Below are 14978 nucleotides of genomic sequence, written 5' to 3'. Positions count from 1 at the left end.
CCATTTGAATGGGAACTAGACATTTCCATTCTTCAAGACATTCTCACCTACTCCCTGACTTCAAACATATCCAGTTATTTTGAAAATTACTCAAAATTCAGGCTGGACTTGATACTGAGTTAACAATATTAATGACACTTGAGAGTGCTTTACAGTGTACAGAGTGCTTTCACACACATTCTCATGAGAAGTGCTAGTTTATGTAGGAATTTCTTTCTAACAGTCGTAAGTGCCTAATGACACTTGTAATGAAAGTGTTTTCTCAGCTGTATCAAATGAATTATGATTAATATATCACGAACTGATTACAAGCTTGTTACAGGTTGCCGTAAATTACTGCCTCAAAAAATTGGGGCCTGCAATGTGTGTTGAACTGGCCGTCACTTCAGAAAAACTGTTAGGAATGGTTTTATTGAGAATATTGCATTGTAGTAGCAAAAGAATAGTGATTTTTTTTTTTTTAAGATTTTATTTATTTATTTGACAGAGAGAGAGACAGCGAGAGCAAGAACACAAGCGGGGTGAGGCGGGGGAGAAGGAGAAGCAGGCTTCCTGCAGAGCAGGGAGCCCAATGCGGGGCTCAATCCCAAGACCCTGGGATCATGACCTGAGCTGAAGGCAGACGCTTAACGACTGAGCCACCCAGGCGCCCCAAGAATAGTGATTTTGATCTTTAAACTTTGATCTTTATATAAACTTTGAATCCAGTGAACCAATGAAAAGCAGTCTACTGAAAATCATTTACATCAGCTGAACTGTTTTTGAACGATCATTTATTTTCCCAGTAACTGCTGATTTCAGACTTAATTTATCTGAGCAGTGGTCACAAGCACGATGCATCTTTTAAAATATAATAATAGTGATAATAATAATGAACATTTGTTGAGTGCTTTGTGCCCCATGTTGTTTAAAGTGCTCTATGTATAATGCATTTAAGCTTCTCAGCAGCCTTAGCCACACTGTACAAAGGAGGAAACAGAAACGTTGGAGGGCATCTGATCGGGAGTGGTGGAAGCAGCGAGGCTTCAGAGCTCTCATCCTTTATCACATACAGTAATAAAAACTCATACATGTTTATGAATTATGTCATTAAATATGTGTACATCTAGTGCTGACTTCAGTTCTTATTTATTGTTTTTATTGGGAAAATACAAGTGGCGGTAACTGTCACTACTTGCTTTATTTAAATTTCATGAAAATTATCTGTTTCTTCTTTAACTCCTTTTTGCCACCAGGTGGTATATAAGTACATACATAAAAATATAGGTGTTTCTGTGCCTTCCCTTTATAGAACAATAAGGAAGAGAAGGAATAATATAAAATTCTCAAATGGAAAACAAAACTTTTCCCCAGCCATTTCTGTTTCTTAGGAAAATTATGGGATTTTTACTGTTTTAGTGTAGTCATTATGTAATCAAATAATTCAGCATAAGGAAAACTGATTCTGTAATATAAGATGATATGGGTATGGAAGTCCCTGAATAATACAGTGAAGGTTGTACTAATCTATATTGTTCTTAATGTTAATTTTAGGTAAAAATTGATTGCTTAATGAAAATTTATAAATTACTCATGTTTTCTTATCTCTTATTTTTTTTTGACAAGTGGTGAATGAGAATGTCAGTCTCGTGATCTCTCGACAGTTGCTGACTGATTTCTGTACACATCTCCCTAACCTGCCTGATAGCACAGCCAAAGAAATCTATCATTTCACCTTGGAAAAGATCCAGCCTAGAGTCATTTCATTTGAGGAGCAGGTAAAAATCTAGAGCAGTGATTTTTGAACATGAGATAGCAGCAGTTATTTTGAGAGATACTATGACATTTTAAAGGAGATGATCATCCAGTTTTATTTTTGACAAAACAGTGTGCCAAACAGCATGTTACAATGTAAAAATAAATATTAGGATGTTGTAACTCCAGCTGACATTTGCTTGGATATTACAGTTTGATTTACAAACCAAATATTACTCTTTAGACAATTTTTAAGAATCAGAAAAATTGTTAATAAGGCTAAAATCATAGGAAAATGCTAGCATTATATATACAGTTAACATAAAAGTAAAATTTAATATTTAAACTAAATTATTGCCATAATCCACATTGCAGAAATATGTTATTTCAGTTCAATATTTTGATATTCTGTGAATGCAAAATTCATAAAAAAAAATTGGGGTGGTCTAGTTAAACTGGTACTATTTACTTGTCAGCTTAATATGTTGAATGAAAGCATTATCACAGTAGATTAACTTAGCCTCCATTTATTTTAGTCACTAATGTCAGTTGAAATAATTTAACATGTCTACCTACTATTCCAGGTTGCTTCAATAAGACAGCATCTTGCATCCATATATGAGAAAGAAGAAGATTGGAGAAATGCAGCCCAAGTGTTGGTGGGAATTCCTTTGGAAACAGGACAAAAGTATAGTAAATAGTGGATATTGGATGGAGATGTATATAGGATATTTATCATTGTTCACTTACGTTTTTTCTCATTCTAATGAAAGAAATATAAACAATTTAATAAATACAAAAATTTTGCAGTATGTTAGAAGGGGATAAGTGCTATAGAGAAAAGTAAAGGGAAAGTGGAGAACAGGTTGTGTCATTAAATAGGGTGATTGGGGGCGCCTGAGTGGCTCAGTCGTCAAACGTCTGCCTTCGGCTCAGGTCATGATCCCAGGGTCCTGGGATCAAGCCCCGCATCGGGCTCCCTGCTCAGCGGGAAGCCTGCTTCTCCCTCTCCCACTCCCCCTGTTTGTGTTCTTGCTCTCGCTGTCTCTCTCTCTGTCAAATAAATAAATAAATAAATCTTTAAATAGGGTGATTGGAGTGGTAGGGTGGTCCAGATACAACTTCTCAGACACTTGAAGAAAATAAGGGAATGGCTATGAGCTGAGGGAAGACTCTTAGGAGATCCTCTTAGAGAGGATGGCTAATGTAAAGGTGCAAAGACAGGAGCCTGCCTGGAGTGTTTTCAGAAGATCAAGGATACCAGTGTGGTTGGAGTGGAGTGAGCCAAGGAAAGGTGGGGGGCTGAGATCAGAGAGTACTGAGGACTGGATTATGTAGGTTCTTGTAAGTCATTGTAAGGCCTTTGGCTTTTTGCTAAGTGAAATGAAGGGGAGCCATTGGAGGGTTTTGTATGGAAGAGTGACATGATCTGACTTATATTTTAGAAAATCATTCTGCGTACTGGGTTGAGAATAATTGTAGACAAGTAATGATAGAAGTAAGGACATGAGTTAAGAGGCTTATGTACTACTGCAGAGAAGATGGAGATTGTGAGAAATGTTGGATTCTGGGTATGTTTTCAAGGTAGAGCTAAGGATTTTCTGGTAGCTTAGATATGGAGTATGAGAAAAAGAGCCAAGATAAATCCTGGTTTTGGTCTGAACAACTGGAAAGATGGAGTTGCCATCTACTGAGTAGTAAAGAATAGGTTTTGAGGGAAGATCAAGAGTTCCATTTTGGACATGTGATAACCAAGTGGAAGTATCTAGTAGGGAGTTGAATATATTAGTTTGTAGTTTAGAAGAGAGATCTGGGCTACATTTGGGAGTCATTGATATATAGATGGAATTTATTTTTTTTAAGTTTTTTTTTAAGATTTTATTAATTTATTTGTGAGAGAGAGAGAGAGAGCACACACAAGCAGGGGGAGCGGCAGGCAGAGGGAGAAGCAGGCTCCCCGCAGAGTAGGGAGCCCTATGCGGTGCTCGATCCCAGGACCCTGGGATCATGACCTGAGCCGAAGGCAGACGCTTAACCAACTGAGCCACTCAGGCGTCTCTATATAGATGGAATTTAAAGCCATTATATCAGTGAGATCCCCAAGGGAGGAAATATAGAGAAGAGGACTGAGTATGATTCCTGGAGCACTCAGCATTAAGAGGTCAGGGGCAAGAGGAAGTAAAAAGTATTTAGGTAAGAAGAAAACCAGAAGAATGTGGAGTGTGGTGGCCTAAAAGCCAAATGAGGAAAATGTATCAAGGAGCAAGTGATCAGCTCTGGTGTTGCTAGGTCAAGTAAGATGAGGAATGACGGTTAGCCATTGGAGTTAGTAATGTGGAGGTCATTGAGACACTTGACAAAAGCTGTTTTGGTGAAATAGTAAGAATGAAAAAGCGTGATTGGAATGGGAAGAGAAGAATTGGGAGATGGTATGTATGGGCAACTCTTTGCAGAGGTTTTCACAAAAGGGAGCAGAGAAATGGGGTAGAAGCAGCAGAGATTATTTTTTCTTTTATGATTTTTCGGAAAGCAAAAATTTGATACGGGGAGTAAGAGAGGATTCTGGCAGGAGTAGACAGAGGGGAAGGAAACTAGTGGAGGGATAGGCTTTAGATAGAAGCATAGATAATTCATCTGTGACTGAGTTTCTCAACCCCAGCACTGTTCGCATTTTAGATGGACTAATTCTTTTTTGTTGGGGTTGTCCTGTGTATTGCAAGATGCTTAGCAGCATCCCAGACCTCTGTCATTAGATGCCAGTAGCATCATTGCCCCTATTTGTGATAATCAAAATGTCTGTAGACATTGCCACATGTTCCCCGGTGGGCAGAATAGCCCCCAGTGATCTACAGTAACAGCCAGCAATACCGAGTATGCGGGTGCTGTATTAGCCATGTGCTGGCGGAGTTTGCGCAAGTACTCTTTGATGGCTTCAGTATTCTTAGTGAGGTCAGAATCGGTCATCAGCTGGAGATGTGGATGGGGGTGGGAGTGTTGAAGTTGAGGGAAGACAAAAATAGAAAAAATTCTTTAGGAGAGTGAGTAAACTAGGAATATACTTGGCAGCAATAAGGGCTCATCTGAAGATTGTAGTGATTGAAATGAGATCATTCAGATTGATTGGGTGTTTCTCTCCATCAGAGTTCAGCTACATGGGTGCAGGAAAGGCGTAGGCAAACTTAGGTTTAATCACAGTTATGATGTTGCCCAACAAGTGTGACAGCAAGAGATGGACAAGGTAGATGAGTGCGTATTCAATAATTAACAGTGATTGACCATAGGGGTTAAACTAGGTAAGGGGTGAAGTGAGGCCTTTAAGGGGAAAAAGACAGCAACAATGTAATGAGTTCAGTGGTGTAGAGGTCACAGTGGGCTCAATGGGTTGTTGGGTTTGGGATGCTAGACTAAGTGAGAGGGAGAAACAATTAGAAAGAATTAAGGTGATAATTTATAACTTTTATTCAATTAATCTTACCTTTGATAAGTATTTTTTTTTTTTAAGATTTTATTTATTTATTTGAGAGAGAGAATGAGATAGAGAGCATGAGAGGGAGGAGGGTCAGAGGGAGAAGCAGACTCGCTGCCGAGCAGGGAGCCCGATGCGGGACTCGATCCCGGGACTCCAGGATCATGACCTGAGCCGAAGGCAGTCGCTTAACCAACTGAGCCACCCAGGCGCCCTTTGATAAGTATTTTTAAAAACATCTCTAGTTCTTTATGAAGCATTCCTCCCAAGTACATTGTACAAGGAGGGCAGATACGAGATTATTGGTTATGGTTTTTTAAATACGCTTCCCCTTTCAATTGACAAGTATAAAAATACCAACTGTGAATGACTTAAAAAAATTTCAGCTGCTTCTCTACTCTTTTACCAGGTAAATGAGGAATTCTTTTTTTGTCTTCATTAGTATTTGTGATGAATGATAAGGCAGACACTAGTTCAGGCATCTTGCTTTTTGTGCATTGCTTATTATGAAATTATTAGACAGTGCTGCTCCTTGAAAAAGCAGCCAGTTTATGAGAAATGCTTCATTATGTGGATGTTGAATTTTGCTTTCCAAGCCTTCCTGTTCATTTTTTTTTTTTTTTTTTTCTTTGATAGTTTGAAAAGGCTGGCCTTTCTTATTTGCTTTGGTCTTATTCTGTGTGGAGTATTTTCTTCTTAGTACTGGGCAATTGATTTACTTTCACTGGCAGTTGAAATAAATATAATATTAGATATTGTTCTTTGTAGTGACAGTAATTATCATTTTGAACGTCCTGTAGCATTATCTGTATCTGTGAGGATATCAGAGAACTGAAAATTTAGCAGTTTTTTAAACAAATTAACCTAAAAGTGATTAAAAGTAGAATCTGGATAAACGATTGAGAATTTGTTTCTTTAAACAATGATTCATTCTGATAATTACAGTAATTTTAAATTTAGTAGATGGCATAAAATTGGAAAATTCAAAAAAGTATAGTGCTATTTATAGCAGTTAATGTAAATTTGAGTTGTGAATGGAAATAGTAGAGTACAAAATGCTAGTAACATAGGACTTGTGGAAAAAATTCAAATTATGAAAAAATTCAAATTAGTATAAAAAATTTAGAAAGTAAAGAATTTCAGAACTTGGGCCATGTAAACTGTAAACTCTGTTCTTGCCACATGGTGGCATCACTTTTGCTGGTAATAAAAAAGATTAATTTTTCTGTAAGGATTAATCTTGAATTTTGTGAGTTTTGAATTATGTGAGGTGTTCAGTTGTATATTTCTTGCATAAAATGTGGTCACTGAGATAAAGAAGAAAATGAAAACCATCTGTAATCTCAACACCTAGAGATAATTGCTATTATTATCTTCATATGTATGTATAGAAATACATCTTAATAGTGTCTTACATGCTGTTTTGTCCTGTTTTTTTACTTAGTAAAAATACATGACTATTATATAGTAATGATTATAAAAACTGTATATTATTCTACCATCTTTTATGTACCACAATTTAGTTGATTATTATAAATACCATAATAGGTGATTCCCAGTTTTTTCCTGTTAAGATATTTATGAGTAACTTTACAAATGAATATTCCTTGTATGTATGTGTGCACATCCCTGATTATTTTCTTGGGATTTATTTTCTAGAGGTAAAATGTAGTAGTTAAGGAATATATGTATTTTAAAGGATTCAAAGGGTCATTGGAAAATATATTGCCAAATTGTTTTCCATGATGGTTTACTCATTTATAGCCCCAACAGCAGTATATGATACACCTCTCAACTGGGCATTTTTTCTTTTAAGTTCTTTGACTTGTGAGATTATCTGAGGATTGAAAGAAGCTAAAATACAATGGAACAATCATGATAAAAATAATAAAAATTCAATAAAATTTATTTGGAAATATTTTTTAGATTTTCTCCAATGCAGTAAAAATTTGATTCTCTTATATTAACAAAATATATAATGAAAAAAATGTATTTTCTCCCAACTCCTAAAAATTTTCTTGATAATATACTTAGTCATTCTGTGTTTATCTGTTACATCCTAGGCAGTACAATGTAGATTATAAGCTGGAAACTTACCTGAAGATTGCTAGGCTGTATCTGGAAGATGATGACCCAGTCCAGGCAGAGGCTTACATAAATCGAGCATCATTGCTTCAGAATGAATCCACCAATGAACAGTTACAGATACATTATAAGGTAACAGATGAGTTGATTTGGGATTAATTTTGTATTGAAGAATCCTACTATACTAAGATTCTCCAGAACATCTGATAAATGATGTTATATATTAGAAATTATCTTTTATTTTTTGCTTTGATTTTTAATTTTTTCCCCAATTGAAAAATTTCCCTCTATAGGTATGCTATGCACGTGTTCTTGATTATAGAAGAAAATTCATTGAAGCTGCACAAAGGTACAATGAGCTCTCTTACAAGACAATAGTGCACGAAAGTGAAAGACTAGAGGCCTTAAAACATGCTTTGCACTGTACCATCTTGGCATCAGCAGGTAAACATGTAATTTGTGCTTTCATGAACAGTTACGTTTGCTTAATAATTTCAGGTTCATTACTGTTAGAGGATTTAACAAGGAACTATTTTATTTTTATTTATTTTTTATTTTTAAGATTTTATTTATTTGACAGAGAGATAGAGAGCACAAGTAGGCAGAGCGGCAGGCAGAGGGAGAGGGAGAAGTAGGCTCTCCGCGGAGCAGGGAGCCTGATGGGGGGCTTGATCCCAGGACCCTGAGATCATGTCCTGAGCCGAAGGCAGACGCTTAACCAACTGAGCCACGCAGGCACCCGACAAGGAACTATTTTTAAATATGCATATATCAGTCTGTTACCCACATGTGTTAGGAGTAATTAAGAGAGATAATATGAAGTTCAGTTTGCCTAATATATCTCTTAAAAATGAATAATGAAATTAAGTGAGAATTATATAGAGGGAAATAAAAATTAAAATCTAGAGATTAATAATAATGTACTGCTTTGGGGATTTTCTTTAACCTTCAAGCCTTAGTTTTAGATCTCACATTTATCTTTTTTTTTTGATAAATATGAAAAATAAACTATTCTTCTTTTTTACTAAATTATAGTATGTAAATCACTCAACTTATAAAGCAGAAAAGGCATTGAGAAGAAATGCTGATAATTCTAAACCATGGCTTTTCTAAATCATTTTTAGAATGTTTATTGATCTGTACTTAGTTGAGAGCCTAATGACATGTTCACACTACACATTTCATTCTTTATGAAGCAGTGATCTTTTTTAAAGGTTTTTTATTTATTTATTTGACAGAGAGAGACACAGCGAGAGAGGGAACACAGCAGGGAGAGTGGGGGGAGGGAGAAACAAGCTCTCCGCGGTGTAGGGAGCCTGATGCGGGGCTCAATCCCAGGACCCTGGGATCATGACCTGAGCCGAAGGCAGACGCCCAACGACTGAGCCACCCAGGCGCCCCTGAAGCAGTGCTCTTACTTATTTTATTTTTGTTACTGAAAAGGCAATACATAAAATGGTACTGCTTCCACTTCTAAAGAACTTTTACTGGTTACTTGGAATTCCTTCAGTGTAAAAGTTCTGTGTGTGTTCTCTTTTTTTATCAATGGTATCATGATACACATACTTTTGTAACCTGCTTTTTTCCTACCTGTATATTGGCAATCTTTATATGTTAGTACATACCACTCATTCTTTTTGGATGCGCAATTGAGTATTCACTAATGCAGTGTGGGCAGCAACTTTGTAGAACATAACTGCTACAAATCAGGACAATTGACTATATCTTAGTAGGCAAAAATTGAGTCATAACATAGTTTCTTATTGGAGAAATAGATTGTGAGAATATTTGATGCTCATTTGTTTCCCTTAGGACAGCAGCGTTCTCGGATGCTAGCTACTCTTTTTAAGGATGAAAGGTGCCAGCAGCTTGCTGCTTATGGGATCCTAGAGAAAATGTACTTAGACAGGATCATCAGAGGAAATCAACTTCAAGAATTTGCTGCCATGTTGATGCCTCACCAAAAAGCAACTACAGCTGATGGTAATGATCATGTCTTAAAAATTTGTGGGAGTGAATATTTAGGTACACACTAGTGGAAAGTGTGTTAAATTTGAAGCATCTTGGTATCTTCATATAATATTTTTATGTAATACTTGACTAAAAAGGAATATTATATTGACTGAAAATGAGTATTATATACAGATAGGGTTTGAATTATAAAAATAGCCCTATTGGAAAGTGTATTGTAGAATAATGCATTTTTGGGAATTGTAAGGGCAGAATTACAGCCTATGTTAATAGTGCCTGGTTTTTATTTTTTAATTTTTATTTATTATTTATTTATTTTTAAAGAGTTTATTTATTTATTTGACAGAGAGAGAGACAGCGAGAGAGGAAACACAAGCAGGGGGAGTGGGAGAGAGAGAAGTCGGCTTCCTGCTGAGCAGGGAGCCCAATGCAGGGCTCGATCCCAGGACCCTGGGATCATGACCTGAGCCTAAGGCAGATGCTTAATGACTGAGCCACCCAGGCGCCCCTAGTGCCTGGTTTTTAAAAAACTCAAACCCTTTGATAAGTACCTTAATTAATTTTAAGCATCAGTTTTTAACAGTATAATTATACAGTCCTATTTTAGATAGAGTAAAATTTGGCACAGTAGCTTGCTTAAGGTTATTCAGGGTGAAAGTATTGCCAGTAAGAATAGAACTTGGTGTCATGTTTCCTAGTTAAGGGATGTATTTGTTTTGTAAGGCTACCTTTTCCAGAAAAGTTTTTAATAGTTGCTTGTTTATAACATCAGTCACTTTATATATGTTTGTCTACAGAGGTTTTAAAGTAACTTAAACAATAACATGTGATAATAAAAATATAAACAGCATCAGAAACATGAAAAAAGTCAAGATAAACAGATTTGTTGGACTCACTTCCTTGGATTCAATGAGTATATATCAAAAGAGAATTTAGCTATAAAGAGTCATTTATGCAGGGATTTGCTGAAAGGTATACACTTCACCCAGTCCTACTGCCCTGGGTTAAACCGGATCACTGAAGGGATTATAGTGATCTCCTATTGAATTTTTCATTTAATTTGTATTTTAAGAAGCAAACTAGTTGATTCTCACCTTTCTGTCCAAAGGAGGTATTTTTTTCTATAGGATATTCGTTACACAATCCTCAGGGAAAATTCCTTCACAGTCTTGCAGTTGTGATTCTCCTGAACAGTTGTTTTTTTATCTTATTAAACACACTTTGAGTTGATGAACTAATTGGCTTTTCTTATCTTGACTGCTAGAAAGCTTATTAAATTTGTAGCCCACCTATAAATAGTGTGTATGTATGTGTTTTGATTGTTGCTACTTTTAAATTCTTTTCCATGTATTCTGAGCAGCTTTAACCATTTTTTTTTTTAAAGATTTTATTTATTTATTCATGAGAGAGAGAGAGAGGCAGAGGGAGAAGCAGGCTCCCAAGGAGCAGGGAGCCCGATGCGGGACGTGATCCCAGGATTCTGGGATCATGATCTGAGCCGAAGGCAGACGCTTAGCCATCTGAGCCACCCAGGCGCCCCTGAGCAGTTTTAAATTCTTTTTGCAAGGAGATACCTGACAAACAAATTAAAAGATAGTTAGAAAGTTTCCAGGATTGATAGTCAAGCTTCAGATGTGACTTTGAGCTTTCTGGTTGTGAAAAAAAATGTGAAAAGATTCTTTTCTAAAAAGGATACTTACTAGGACCTCTGAGGATGCAGATGATTCTCAAATTTCTCACATGGGACCATATAGAGAGGACAGATGTTTTGTCTTCTTCCATTTTAGGCCTTACTGTTTTTCCTTATTTATCTCTTTTGGACATTTTTGTTTACTGGCATTACAACCCTACATTAGCAATCTTGAGATGTAATTTTTTTTTAATTACAATTCATTGTTTTTTAGTATATTCCCAAAGGTGTATAATACTACTGCTAATCTGCTTTCTGCTCAATAGATTTGTCTGTGATGGGCATTTCATAGAAGTGGAATCACACAATATATAGCCTTTTCACTTGGCAAAGTGTTTATCCATGTTGTAGCATTTATCAGTACTTTATTCCTTTTTATTGCCAAGTAATATTCTATATATGAATGTACCACATTTTATTTCCTCATTAGTTGATGGACATTTAGGTTATTTTCACTTCTGGGCTATTAATGCTTCTATGAATATTCATGTAAATTTTTAAAAATTTTAATCCAGTTAATTAACATATAATGTATTATTGGTTTCAGAAGTACAAGTCTGTGATTCATCAGTTTTTACCCCATGCTCATTAAATCACAGGCCCTCCTTAATATCCATCACCTAGTTACCCCATCCCCCATCCCTGTCCCCTCCAGCAACCCTCAGTTTGTTTCCTATGATTAAGAGTCTCTTATGGTTTGTCTCCCTCTCTGGTTTCGTCTTGTTTTATTTTTTCCTCTCTTCCCCTGTGATCCTCTGCTTTGTTTCTTAAATTTCACATATCAGTGAGATCATGTGATAATTGTCTTTCTCTGATTGACTTGTTTCGCTTAGCATAATACCCGCTAGTTTCATCCACATTGTTGCAAATGGCAAGATTTCAGGGGTTTTTTTTTGATGACTGTGTAATATTCCATTGTGTATATATATATATATATATATATATATATATATATATATATACCACATCTTTTTTTTTTTATTAAAAGACTTTATTTATCTATTTGACAGAGAGAGAGACCGTGAGAGAGGGAACACAAGCAGGGGGAGTGGGAGAGGGAGAAGCAGGCTTCCTGCTGAGCAGGGAGCCCGATGTGGGGCTCGATCCCAGGACCCTGAGATCATGACCTGAGCCGAAGGCAGACGCTTAATGACTGAGCCACCCAGGCGCCCCTATGCCACATCTTCTTTATGCATTCATCTGTCAATGGACATCTGGGCTCTTTCCATAGTTTCGCTATTGTGGACATTGCTGCTATAAACATTGGGGTGCAGATGCCCCTTCGGATCACTACATTTGTATCTTTGAGGTAAATACCCTGTAGTGCAATTGCTGGGTCGTGGGGTAGCTCTATTTTCAACTTTTTGAGGAACCTCCACACTGTGGAGAGTGGCTGCACCAGCTTGCATTTCCATCAGCAGTATAGGAGGGTTCCCCTTTCTCCTCATCCTCGCCAACATCTGTCATTTAATTTTAGCCATTCTGACCAGTGTGAGGTGATACCTCATTCTGGTTTTGATTTGTATTTCCCTGATGCAGAGTGATGTGGAGCATTTTTTCATGTGTCTGTTGGCCATTTGGATGTCTTCTTTGGAAAAATGTCTGTTCATGTCTTCTGCCCATTTCTTGATTGGATTCTTTGTTCTTTGGGTGTTGAGTTTGATAAGTTCTCTGTAGATTTTGGATACTAGCCCTTTATCTGATATGTCATTTGCAAATATCTTCTCCCATTCTGTTGGTTGTCTTTTGCTTTTCTCGACTGTTTCTTTTGCTGTGCAAAAGCTTTTTATCTTGATGAAGTCCCAATAGTTCATTTTTGTCCTTGCTTCCCTTGCCTTTGGTGATGTTCCTAGGAAGAAGTTTCTGCGGCTGAGGTCAAAGAGGTTGCTGCCTGTGTTCTCCTCAAGGATTTTGATGGACTCCTGTCTCACATTTAGGTCTTTCATCCATTTTGAGTCTATTTTTGTGTGTGGTATAAGGAAATGGCCCAATTTCATTCTTCTGCATGTGACTGTCCAATTTTCCCAATACTATTTGTTGAAGAGACTGTCTTTTTTCCACTGGACATTCTTTACTGCTTTGTCAAAGATTAGCTGACCATAGAGTTGAGGGTCCTTTTCTGGGTTCTCTATTCTGTTCTGTTAATCTGTGTGTCTGTTTTTATGCCAATACCATACTGTCTTGATGATTACAGCTTTGTAATACAGCTTGAAGTCCAGAATTGTGATGCCACCCATTTTGGCTTTCTTTTTCAATGTTTCTTTGGCTTTGGAGCAGACTTCTAATAGTCTGATTTTGTGCTCCGCAGCTCTATCACTTGCCGGTAGCGGCTGATGGAGGCCCCCTCCCCCCGCGATCTATCTTCCCGAATATCACCTCGGATTCACTTCTCCGCATGTCCTGCCTTGCAGAAAGTGGTCGCTTTTCTATTCGTAGAGTTGCAGCTAGTCTTTTCTTAAATCTCTGGTTGAGTTCACAGTTTGATAGCTATGTAGCTGAATTCCTGGGACCAGACGAAATTACGGTCTCCTACTCCTCTGCCATCTTCCATGTAAAAATTTTTATATGAACACAGGTTTTTAATTCTTCTGGGTATTTACCTAGGAGTGGAACGACTGGGACATATGATAACTCTGTGTTTAGTCTTTTGGAAAGTTGCCAGACTGTTTTCAAAAGCAGCTGCTCCTTTTTACACTCCTGCCAGCTGTGTGTGCGGGTTCTAATTTCTCCATATTTGCTGTCACGTTTATGATCTTTCTGATTTAGACATCCTAGTGTGTATGAAGTGGTATCTCATCATTTTGATTTGCATTTCCCTGAACAGCTTTTCATGTGCTTACTGGCTATTTGTATATATTTAGAGAAAAGTCTGTTCAGATCCTTTTTGATTTTTAAATTGGGTTATTTGTCTTTTTACTACTGAATTGTAGGAATTCTTTATATATTCTAGACCTGATCATTATCAGATGATTTGCAAATATTTTCTCCCATTTTGTGTGTTGTTTCTTCACTTTTTTGATGGTATCCTTTGAAACATTTAAGTTTTTAATTTTGATTAAGTCCAGTGTTTCTCCTTTTTGTTGCCTCTACTTTCAGTGTCATATCTAAGAAACCATTGCCTAATCCAGGGTCATGAAGATTTGCTCTGTTTTCTTCTGTAAGTTTTATAATTGTAGCTCTTACATGTAGACATTTGATTCATTTTGAGTTCATTTTTTTGTATATGGTGTAAGATAAAGGTCCGCTTCTATTCTTTGCATGCGGATATCCAATTGTCCTATCACCATTTGTTGAAGAGACTGTAAGTTCCCCATTGAATTATCTTGGTACCCTTGTTGATGATCAGTTGACCGTAAATGTGAGAGTTTATTTCTGGAGTCTCAGTTCTATTCCATTATTTTATATTCCTGTTCTTATGCCAGTACCACACTGTCTTGGTTGCTCTATCTTTATAGCAAGTTTTGAAATTGGGATGTGTGAGTCCTCCAATTTTTTTTCCCCCCTCAAGATTGTTTTGGCTCCTCTGAGTCCCAGTAGAATGAATTTTAAAATCAGTTTGTCAGTTTCTGCCAAGAATCCAGCTGGAGGGGCGCCTGGGTGGCTCAGTTGGTTGGGCATCTGCCTTTGGCTCATATCATGGTCTCAGGGTCCTGGGATTGAGCCCTGTGTCAGGCTCCCTGCTCAGCCAGGAGTCTGCTTCTCCCTCTGCCTCTCCCCCTGGCTTGTGCTCTCTCTCTCTCTCAAATAAAATCTTTAAAAAAAAAAGAAGAATCCAGGGCGCCTGGGTGGCTCAGTTGGTTAAGCGACTGCCTTCGGCTCAGGTCATGATCCTGGAGTCCCTGGATCGAGTCCCGCATCGGGCTCTCTGCTCGGCAGGGAGTCTGCTTCTCCCTCTGACCCTCCCCCCTCTCATGTGCTCTCTCATTCTCTCTCTGTCAAATAAATAAATAAAATCTTAAAAAAAAAAAAAAAGTTCTCACCACAAGAAAAAAAACTTTTAACCATGTGAGGTGATGGATATTAGTTAGACTT

The 14978-nt window shown here is 37.2% G+C and overlaps 1 protein-coding gene across 5 annotated transcripts in view; it reads left to right on the top strand.

The window, feature by feature from the left end:
• The window catches only part of COPS4 (COP9 signalosome subunit 4), a 37112-nt gene that overhangs the window by 12655 nt on the left and 9479 nt on the right, over window positions 1–14978 (top strand). For all 5 annotated transcript variants that reach the window (XM_044912687.1, XM_021702455.1, XM_021702458.1 and 2 more), the window contains 5 exons: window positions 1606–1757; window positions 2319–2422; window positions 7264–7417; window positions 7579–7729; window positions 9098–9268. In XM_044912687.1, the coding sequence (XP_044768622.1) occupies window positions 1606–1757; window positions 2319–2422; window positions 7264–7417; window positions 7579–7729; window positions 9098–9268 (732 nt within the window). The remainder of the gene's footprint in view (window positions 1–1605; window positions 1758–2318; window positions 2423–7263; window positions 7418–7578; window positions 7730–9097; window positions 9269–14978) is intronic.

This window comes from Neomonachus schauinslandi, chromosome 2 (genome assembly GCF_002201575.2).
Source record: "Neomonachus schauinslandi chromosome 2, ASM220157v2, whole genome shotgun sequence".
NCBI classification, from domain to species: Eukaryota; Metazoa; Chordata; class Mammalia; order Carnivora; family Phocidae; genus Neomonachus; species Neomonachus schauinslandi.
This window is presented reverse-complemented; position numbering and strand designations above follow the sequence as displayed.